This window comes from Pectinophora gossypiella, chromosome 13 (genome assembly GCF_024362695.1).
Source record: "Pectinophora gossypiella chromosome 13, ilPecGoss1.1, whole genome shotgun sequence".
NCBI classification, from domain to species: domain Eukaryota; kingdom Metazoa; phylum Arthropoda; class Insecta; order Lepidoptera; family Gelechiidae; genus Pectinophora; species Pectinophora gossypiella.
In genome coordinates this window covers 1536869-1547387 of record NC_065416.1, presented here as the reverse complement: position 1 = coordinate 1547387, position 10519 = coordinate 1536869, and the positions used below count along the sequence as shown (strand labels likewise).

The 10519-nt window shown below is 38.9% G+C and overlaps 1 protein-coding gene across 3 annotated transcripts in view; it reads right to left on the bottom strand.

Moving 5' to 3' along the window:
• Positions 1–8227, bottom strand: part of LOC126371730 (multiple inositol polyphosphate phosphatase 1-like) — a 102487-nt gene extending 94260 nt beyond the window's left edge. The window contains exons 1-7 of one of the 3 annotated variants that reach the window (XR_007567068.1): positions 7812–8227; positions 7521–7669; positions 6186–6464; positions 5654–5752; positions 4903–5112; positions 3210–3457; positions 803–1367 (exon numbers count right to left, since the gene is read on the bottom strand). Coding sequence is in view for 1 of the 3 variants with exons in the window: in XM_050017066.1 (XP_049873023.1) it covers positions 1103–1367; positions 3210–3457; positions 4903–5112; positions 5654–5752; positions 6186–6464; positions 7521–7669; positions 7812–7974 (1413 nt within the window). In the remaining 2 variants the exon portion in view is untranslated. Of the gene's footprint in view, positions 1–56; positions 1368–3209; positions 3458–4902; positions 5113–5653; positions 5753–6185; positions 6465–7520; positions 7670–7811 lie in introns of those variants that run through there. The other 2 variants (XR_007567069.1, XM_050017066.1) reach the window with 2 other exon arrangements.
• Between the last annotated feature and the right edge of the window lie 2292 nt (positions 8228–10519).

Below are 10519 nucleotides of genomic sequence, written 5' to 3'. Positions count from 1 at the left end.
TACATGTAACTTACAAACTTGTACACCATCATAGTATGCAAATAAAGAATATTGAATATAAAAAACAATGCTTTTATTTAAATAACTAGGAACTTGTTCATATGCACAATAATTGCGTACTTAATGTGATATATTACCCACAAAATTCTGTTAGCACCAGAATGACCGGTCACTCGGCGAATTCAAATCTAGAGTGTTCCAATCGAAATGATGGCCAGTTATTGCTTCTCTATTAGTACCGCTTAGTGCGTATCACCAGACATTTGCTTCCAATGTCAAGTATATTTAAAGCACATAATAACGGGTGTTTCCCGCGTTTAAATGGGGATATGAGACTTAATTATGATAATAACCGCGTAAACTTAAAACGATGTAAGTATGATAAGTATATTATTATCAATAACAGTATACTAATTACACATTCAAAAATTCTTTACACAGTTTATAGGTACTTCGTTATATCTCTATATAAGTAAAATCAAGAAAATGTAGTTATAATGAAGATAAACATAGTCATGAACAGCAGCCGTTTTAAACCGTCATAAATGGTTGATTTCGGTTATAAACGGTTTTTTTCGTTTTAAACTGTTTGATTTAAATGGTTTTAAACCGGCCTGACATCTATTACACTAGAACTGTTTCAACTATACGTACAGTCATGAGCAATACAATGTACCCACTTTAGGACTCTGTCGCACTAACATATTTGACATTTAGTGAGACTTGCAGTTCAATTTGTCAAAAAAGTTAATGTGACATGGTACCAAAGTGTATACATACATATTAATGCTCGTGACCGTACGCCGAGTGACCGGCCATTTTGACGTAAAGTACCCAATAAGCAAGTAGTTCAGTACGAGGTACTACTTCACATGTATTTATATAAAAAAATCAGTACAGTCATGAGCAATATAATGTACCCACTTTAGGACTCTGTCACACTAACATATTTGACATTTAGTGAGACTTACAGTTCAATTTGTCAAAAAAGTTAATGTGACATGGTACCAAAGTGTATACATAATTATTAATGCTCGTGACCGTACATACTTAATTTACAAATCATTAAAACCTCATTTATCACTAGTATATTTAAAATATGTCACCAGAATCTAGAAATCCCTATCAAAAGTAATAAAACAACCCAGCTAATACTATGGACGGCAGCACTGTCAGGTAAACAGCAGGGCATAGGATCCTCCGGTTCAGGATAGTCCAAGGCACAGAAGTTCAGATTGGTGTCATTGAACTGTTTAAACATATGTTCAAATTCTTCCCAAGAGCAACCCTCGACGGGACAAAGTTCAGTGACCTTCTCGCCTACGAAGATCTGGACTCTGTAGGCTTCAGTCCCCGACTCTTGACACCTGAAAAGATTAGACTTCGTTAGTACGATCATCATAACTTTGATCAACAGCCTGTTTGGCCATTGTTGTGCCTTGGGCTCACGATCCAGTGGTCCTGGAGTGATCCCCAGTTTGGTTAGGACATTACAGGCTGATCACCTGATTGTTCATAAGTACGATGGTCCGTGTTTCGAATGGCACGTTAAGCCATTTGTCCAATTACTACTTACTGATGTAAGTACGTAGTTGTTATATGAGTCATGTGAGGAGTCAGGGGATTTTGGCAGCTCATATAACCCTGACACTAAGGTTGGTCATCCATCTCACAACTCACATATGGGATTGCGAGGAGAGGGGAGGTCTATACCTACAGTGGACTGATAATCTCTTCTCTCGTGTGAGTTGTGAAGTCATAGACCGACCTCGATTGAGCGAAGCCCCTGACATGGCTCATAAAACAAAGATCATCATCATCATCATCATCAGCCCATTAACGTCCCCACTGCTGGGGCACGGGCCTTCCCTATGGATGGATAGGGAGATCGGGCCTTAAACCATCACGCGGGCCCAGTGCGGATTGATGGTTATTAACGACTGCTAATGCAGCCGGGACCAACGGCTTAACGTGCCTTCCGAAGCACGGAGGAGTCTCCCATCCTATAACCGGCCTTTGCGAAAGTTGCTTAACTTCAACAATCGCAGACCGAGTGCGTTTACCGCTGCACCACCGAGCTCCTCAAAAACAAAGATACGTTTAATGTATATTTGACAATGACGCAAATGTCTGAACCGAACAAAGGACACTCCCACAAAAGAATCAAACCCGGACGTTTCTGAACGATTTCGCTGTAAAGATAAGCAAAGATATCGTTCAAAAATATCGAATTGGATCAGTATTACACCTGATAAAGCATGTAAAGATAATCATCCATCACTCATCATCTAAATGATACATGACGGCCAGCCAGATAACAAGAGAGTTCTTTATCATCTTAATGCTATAAATAATCAGAAATGAATTTATCTGATACAATTCACACCTTATCACGAAACTTTGTCTTCTGATTTGGACGATGTATAAGATTTCGATGATTACAAGCCCTACCAAGCTGCCAGGAAAAAACATAGTATACTCCATATAAAAATCCCGCATAACGCGTAAGAGAGAATGAGACAGACAGATCGCGCACTCCGTTGTACTCCTTAGCGGCTTACGGCCATTTAAGACTAAAGTAAGACCCAAAGGGGGTGAGGTCGGCGCCTGATACGAATTGGTGCGGGGCGAGAGGAGAGCGGGGGGAGAGTTACCGTTCGTTAACAATTAGTTATTATTCTAAAGAATCATTCATCATCATCATCTCCCTAGCATTATCCCGTTTTTCACAGGGTCCGCTTACCTAACCTGACGGTTTTTTCCAGAAGCGGCTGCCTGTCTGACCTTCCAACCCCCGAAGGGAAATCCAGCCTAATACAGGTCTTCTTCTATCGTGTGGGTTGTGAAGCGGAGTATCAACCTCATCAACCCTAGTATCAGGATTACTATTGAGCCGCCAAAGGCCCCTGACTTGGCCTTTCTTACACTACTTACTTACATCAGTAAGTAGTAACCGGGACCAACGGCTTAACGTGCCTTCCGAAGTACGGATCATCTTACTTTAGGATAATCAGGTAATCAGCCAGTAAAGTCCTAACCAAACTAGGGACCACAAAGTAATTTTTGTGATATGTTCCCACCGGGAATCGAACCCAGGACCTCCGGATCGTGAGCCCAACGCTCAGCCACTGGTCCACGGAGGTCGTTGCCTAATATAGGTTAGGTTAGTTCTTTCTAAAGAATCATTAAAACTATTTTAAACAACTTACCTGTTCAAAACGGTAATCATATTAATAGCCATGGCTCCTATATAGCTTGTCCTCCAAAGTCTATCAGGATTCCTGTTATCTCCCCGGAGTGGTTCCCGATCATTGAACAGTTGCAACGCGCAGTAGACCATCTCCATCATGGCATCGTGGGAGAAGTACGAGACTATCTTTTGACCCTGACCCTGGGTAGCTGCTGATAGCTTCTGGTAGAGGTCTCTAAGAGGCTGTTCTCCTAGACGACTGTTCACCTGTGAATGGAATTTTATGTCAGTCAGGAGTCAGGGAAAGACAGCTAACGTATGAGTTTGCTACTGGGATATGTTGGTCTAATGGTCAAATCGTTAGTCTCTATCTGAAAGCCCCGGATTTGATTCCCGGTAGAGACAATATAACTATACACATATGAACAATGTAAATTCTGAATAATCTAAATGCAGACAGGAAGAATTTAGTGACTATGTAGTCGTTACCTGAGCCATATCAGGAGTCTTTGGAAGTTCAATCGTAACCCTGACGACAGGGTTGGTGGGGTCGATCACTGACCTCACAACCCACGCGAAAGAAGAACACTACTGAAATAGACAAGTCACCAACGGGATGGCAAACTTAGTTTAGTCTAGATTTTCGTTTCTGGAACTGACCACTGGAACAGAACCCAGGATTTCCGGATCGATATCCCAGCATTCTCAGTTCTAAGCACTTAATCCACTGACGCTAACTGGACTTTGTACCTTATATTCAACCGGAAGTTTCATTGTCAGAATGCCACCACAATGCGAGATCATTACCTCGCTAAATTACTCGCTACCCACATAAAGATTACCATTGTTCATTATCATTAGTTTATAAGTACATACATACATAAACTCACGCCTATTTCCCACCGGAGTAAGCAGAGACTATAGAATTCTATTTGCTTCGATCCTGACACACTTCTCTTGCTTCCTCCACATTCATCAATCACTTCATACACGCACGCCGGTTCAAAGTAGATCGTGTCCTTTTCTAAGGACATCTCCAATTTGGTCAATATAAGTCCTTCTAGGTCTTCTTAGGTTTATAAGTACAAAAATAATAAGGCTAACACAGATATAATAAGGTACCAGCAAAGTTCATCCGCATCGTACTTGCTCTAGACCGGAGTCAATACGGCCAAAAGGCCTGCAACTTCAGAGTTTTCGAATCATCGCTTTAATTTATTTTTCATAGTAATACCATATCTAGTTCTCCGCCTGCATAACATAACATCACGCTTTATCCCTAAAGAGGTAGGCAGAGGTGTGTGGTATACATATTGATCCACATTCCTTGCCAGGTATGTTTTAGTCCCATGTAAATGTGATAGGGGCGAGCCTATTGCCATTAACTGGACACAAATACTGAAATCCACGTAATATTAATTTTGCGTCCGCTTCTATTCTTAACTTTAAACTAATTACTTGAATGTATATTCATCTGTGGTGGACCCAACTTTTACTATCTAGTTCTGCCCATACAACATAGATGGCGCTTATCGGTCCTGACACGGGCTAACGAAGTTTTCACAGAGCGATGCACATATACAACTTCCAACGTAACACCGTCATCGATCCCTAGTCACACTCCATCCTATGGCTAGCGGGATACTACGCTCTGTATTATACCCTGAAAAACGTTTGTGATAGCACACCCTCTCCGCCAAACATCTACTTACCCAAGATCCGTAGCCATTCCGATAATAATGCCTCAAATCGTCCCTGTAGTCAAGTATAACCAGCTCTTCATTAGTGAACATAGAGCACCATGGCGACTGCTTCTTCTCATCCCAGGATCGGTAGAACCGGCACAGCTCATAGATGGAAAATACGTCTTCTGTAGTGATCTGATATGCGATGCCCAGGCGTTTCTGTACTGCGTGTCTGATCTGTGGGATTAATGTATTTACGTAATTAACGAACATTGCAGGCTGATCATTCGATTGTCCAAAAGAAAGATGTTACGTAGTTCGGAGGGCGTTAAGCCAATAATTTAAAATGTATTCGTTACATGAGCCATGTCAGGGGCCTTTGACGGCTCAATAGCAACCGTGACACCAGGGTTGAAGAGATCGGTCATTGATCTTACAACCCACACGAGACAAGAAGAAGAATTGGCTTCCTTCCTTCTTAATTCTTGTATGCTTTAATTTGGAAAAGAAATCGAGAAAAACTTTTTAAGTTTGGCGACCCCAACTCGTATTAAAAAGCTGATCCCAGCCTCGAGACTGCCCTCAAGTGAAGTCACAATGTGACAGTTCTTACATAAAAAACAGGGACTTGAGCATGATTTTGAGGGCAGTCCCAGCTAAGATTAGTTTATTAATACCACCCATAGAGTAGCGAGATGGATGATGCTACTCAATCTCCTTTCAATCCTATGAAGGAACCTCTGACCAATAGTAACAGTAATAAGGAATGTCAACTTACAGCAGCATAATCGGGGGAAGATTCCAACTCCGCAACGACTTTATCCAATATAGGGGCATCTCTGACCGTTTCTTGATATTTTTGGCAATTTGCATATGGCTGGAATGTAAAGATGGCATTATTATAAAATGTATATCGATTAACTCCCTTATCACCTGCCTAGCATTACCCTTTATTTCTCAAGGTCCCCATATGAACCTGTAGATTTGACAGAGGCAGTTTTTTCATAAGCGATTGCCTGTCTGGTCTGCCAACCCTTAGTGATCAACCAGTCCAATTACCAGGTTAGATCACATATCTCCGAGAATGCATTTCTCGAGTAAGTATGTGGGTTTCCTCGCGATGTTTTCGTTCACCGCTGAGCACATGTTAAACGTTTCAGATCCAAACAAGAATTCAAAAAGCATTGGTTTAGCAGACAATTGTCGTCTTACACATTTTTAGCGCTTTTGATTCGTCAATGTTCTTGCACACTGACATAACCGTGCAACGTTAGGAATGAAGGTACTAATGATAAAAAGAAAATACCTACTTGAATGACATCGTCCACATCCCGAGGCTCATCAATTGCTACCTTCAAGCTTGTTCCATCAGTCAACCCATGGACAAAACCCATAGCACTGGTGATTGTCCGCTGGTAATTCGTGGGTCTGAAGTAATAGTCTTCCGTGGACCCATTCAGGAGTTCAGGGTAAGCGGCCCGGATTCTGGAGCCGATGCCGTAGAGTTCTTCATAGCCAACGCCGGTGAGGTATGACGGAGTAGTCTCTAAAGTCTCGTTCCACGTCCATTTTCGAAATTCATCGATGTCCTGAAATATTCATGATTTGTTCAGTTCAAGTTCTTACTCACATATTTTACAGGATTTGTGCCCGGTTAGCGGTTAAAGGCTCGTGCTTTATTGCATGGGACTTAACAAGGAGTGGGTTTATCACTACATAGTATAAAACAAAGCCGCTTTTTCTGTCCCTATATCCCTATGTACGCATAAATCTTTAAAATTTTGATGTGTTTTTTTTAATAGATAGAGTGATTCATTAGGAAGGTTTATATATATAATAACATCCATTAAATAGTGGATAAATACTGTTATTTTTGGGGTTTTTAATGTGATGTCGTAAATAATTTCATTTTTTCCTCAGCATTGCATAGTAATTCTTACTGCACCTTTTCAGAATCGGGCTCATTTCCCTAGACACGCGCGACATGAGTGGCAAGTAAATAATCAAAAAATCCGGTTTTACATACAAAAAAATTGTCAAAAAAAAAATTCAATAAAAAATTCAAAAAATATTTTTTTTTCTTAATTGGCTTACAAAGTTAGCGCTTTTTGAACGTCAAACATAATTAAATTACATATTATGTAACTAGCTGTAAATGTCTCTAACAAACAAAATTATTTTTAAATTATTATCATCTGCCCCCTGCCTTCTCTACAGCGTTATCCCGTTCCTCACGGTGTCCGCTTACCTAACCTCACAGGTCCGGTGTTCTTACAGAAGCGACTGCCTGTCTGACCTTCCAACCCGCGAAGGGAAAACCAGCCTAATACAAATTAGGTCACATACCTTCGAAACGCATTTCTCGGGTATGTGGGGTTTTTCACGAAGTTTTCCTCTGAGCACGTGATAATCATATTATGAACCAAACATGGATTGGAAAACAAATTCGAAAATCACTAGTTTAGGCCGTGCCGGATATGAAACTGCGACCTCACAAATGACTGCCAAAATGGCTGGTCGTTCCGGCTTTCATGTTAGACGACCTGGTAACCCTAGACACAAGCAATTGCAGCAAAATTATTGTCATTCTCTTGTTATAAGTTTGTGCAATAAAGTTTTATGGCTTATTTATTATTTAAGCTTACCGTAGCACACAACAAGCTGCTCCCCTGATCGAAGGCCTGCACGATCTGGTCCTTCAAGCCAGCTATGACCTTGACGGCCGCGGTCACTGAACTGCCCGGATTCCGATTGCCGTGCCGGTGGATCGACCACAGGCTAACTGCTTCGCAACCTGCACACGGAATCATTTTTAATTTTTTTAGCTTATAATTTTTTATTTGATTTGGCAGGTACTTAAAACTTAAAATAAAAGTAGAAGGTGTCTGCAAGATTACTAAAAAAAATTAAACAAATAAGTTTAAAAAAGAACTTACCTTCCAATTTCTTAAAATCTCTTAAATCGCCTCTGCCTGTATCATATGGTGTTTTTGACCCGAACATTTGAAAAGGGCACGCATTATTAAAATAACAACTAAATTCGCTTCCGCTTACAACTAGAGATAATAAACACGAAACTACTAAAACGCTTCTATACATTTTTTAAAGTACTAAACTAATATAAATTTTGAATTTGGAACACTTTATTTAATTTTTATAAAATAAGTTTTATTTTAAAAAATTTATTACTTATTAAAAATAAAAGGTTATTTTTATTTGTTAAGCTTTATATTTTTTAAATTTAAAAATAGTTAACACTATTCCTTTTATAGTTTTTATTATTTAAATTTTGTTTCGTGTTCTATTTGTAGCGCGATTTATAACTTGTGTTGCTACGTCTGTGATTCAAGCAACTAACTACTCTATTCTGATGCGCTGTTAGTCACGCTTCGGCAATTTATTCAATCTCTCCACGTGCTGATGATAAAGATCGGGGGGGTGTGAATTCAGTTTCTATCTTAAGCGATACAATCCCATCCTGTGATTGGCTAAAATTTCAATGAATTTACAGGAGTCAGTATCAACCAATCACAGGATATGGTTTTTACACAAGTAGTAAAATGTAGAAACTGGGTTACACCGCTAAGCATCTGTTCACATGCGGATATGATAGACATGACAAATTATTAGATAGAATGATACATTACTTACTTAGTATTTTAGTAGGTAATCAAATAATAAAATAGGCAGCAAAAGGGTTAAAAAATCCTAATGCCGATCATTCCAAATTTTGTAATAACATTGTACAACTAAACACAATTAAGTAACGGCCAAGTTCGAATTCCGGTGGGGACATAATCACAAAAATGACATTGTGTTCCCTAGAATGGATAGAAATGACTAGCTGATCACTCGATTGTCCGAAAGTAAACGATCAGCAGGGTACTATTTACCAAAGTAAATATGTAGTCGTCACGTGACCTATGTCAGGATTGTCAGGGGCCTACGACGGGTCAATAACCTTGACATCGGTCATTGGTCTCACAATCGACACGAGAACATACTCAATTCAGTTTAGGTATCTAAAAATTCGAATGGACGGCCTTCGTGGTCTAGTAGTTGAGCGTTGTACTCACGATCCGGAGGTCCCGGGTTCGTACCCCGGTGGGGACAAATCACAAAAATCACTTTGTGATCCCTAGTTTGGTTAGGACATTATAGGCTGATCACCTGATTATCCAAAAAGTAAGATGATCCGTGCTTCGGAATGCCCGTATTAAGGGTACTTTTTTTGGATGTTTCTAAAAGCCTATTAAATAAAACCTATTAAGCCTAGCCTTATTAGGCTTAATAAAGCCTATTAAGCCTATTTAATATTGTTATTTTTAGATCATTTATTTGTTTATATTTAATATATTGTACAATGTATGGTTTCAAAGCCTATTAAATGGAGCAGTTTTTAGAAATACTTTCAGGTGTCCATGACAATCTCATGTGTTTATTATTCTTCGGCGAAGTTTCACAACTGTAACAATTTTGGTCGAATTCTCACTTTGACTTCTGATAACTTTTTTTTATCTTTGATTTCACTTTGATTTATCTTTGATTGAGCGGTACACAGACTTAGGCATAGTTGTGAAGTAAAATAAAATAATTATTAAGAAAGGGATAGCGACAAAATGATTATTTCTGAAGTAAGGTAAAAAATCTAGAAAAAGGTACAAAATGGGTCATATCTCCTAAACCGTAAATAATCGCTGAACATACATGGGGGTGTTTCTGATAGCTAATGAGCCCCTCTATCTAATTTTTCATTTTGAACCTGAACTTCTGGGCCACCCTGTATATAAAGCGATCTACTCTGAACCGGCGTGTTTGTATGAAACAGTTGATGAATGTGGTTCTAGGGCCGTGTGCGGAGGTTTTTCTGCAGCTACTTTTCCTGAGCTACACAGGTTGTGAGAAGCTGCAGTAATTTTAGGCGGATGACACGTTCGACAAAATATACATTATGTAAAAAATGTATATATAAATATTCTATAATGCAAATATTCTAATATCTATAATATAAGTAGTTAAACAGAAACTTTGCAAAAAAGGTTATTATAAAGTTAGTGATTATTTAGAAGATATGAATGCATGGGATTAACTCTCTGAGAACTGATATTAGGCAGCTAAATTACTCATTGTATAATAATATTTTATGTTTTTTAAAAAAAAACGTCTAGAGCCCTGTGCCGAGGCTTTTCTTGCAGATTCTTGTCCCCGGCTATACAGGCTGTGAGAAGCTGCAGTAGTTTTTGACGGATGAGACGTTAGTTATGTAAAAATTGACGATTCATTTTTTACATACCTACTGTTACTGAATGTTACCTACTGAATAGAGATATTTTTGAATTTGAATTTAATGAATAAAGAAATTTTTGAATTTGAGTTTGAAATAGGCGTGAAGTTATGTCTGTGTTTATTTATACAGGACGCGTAAAACCTCACTTATGCTATTTTACGCACGAACGCGCTAATGACGTCGCAGTATAAACGACAAGAATTATCCGCAATCAAATACGTTTATTTTCTATTGTAATATAATGTGCTACACCTGAACAAAGTCAAAATGTGATGTTTACGAAAAAACATATACATTGTCATGAACATGACAAATGACAATGCAAATAATAAAAAATGACTAACACACCTATTCTGA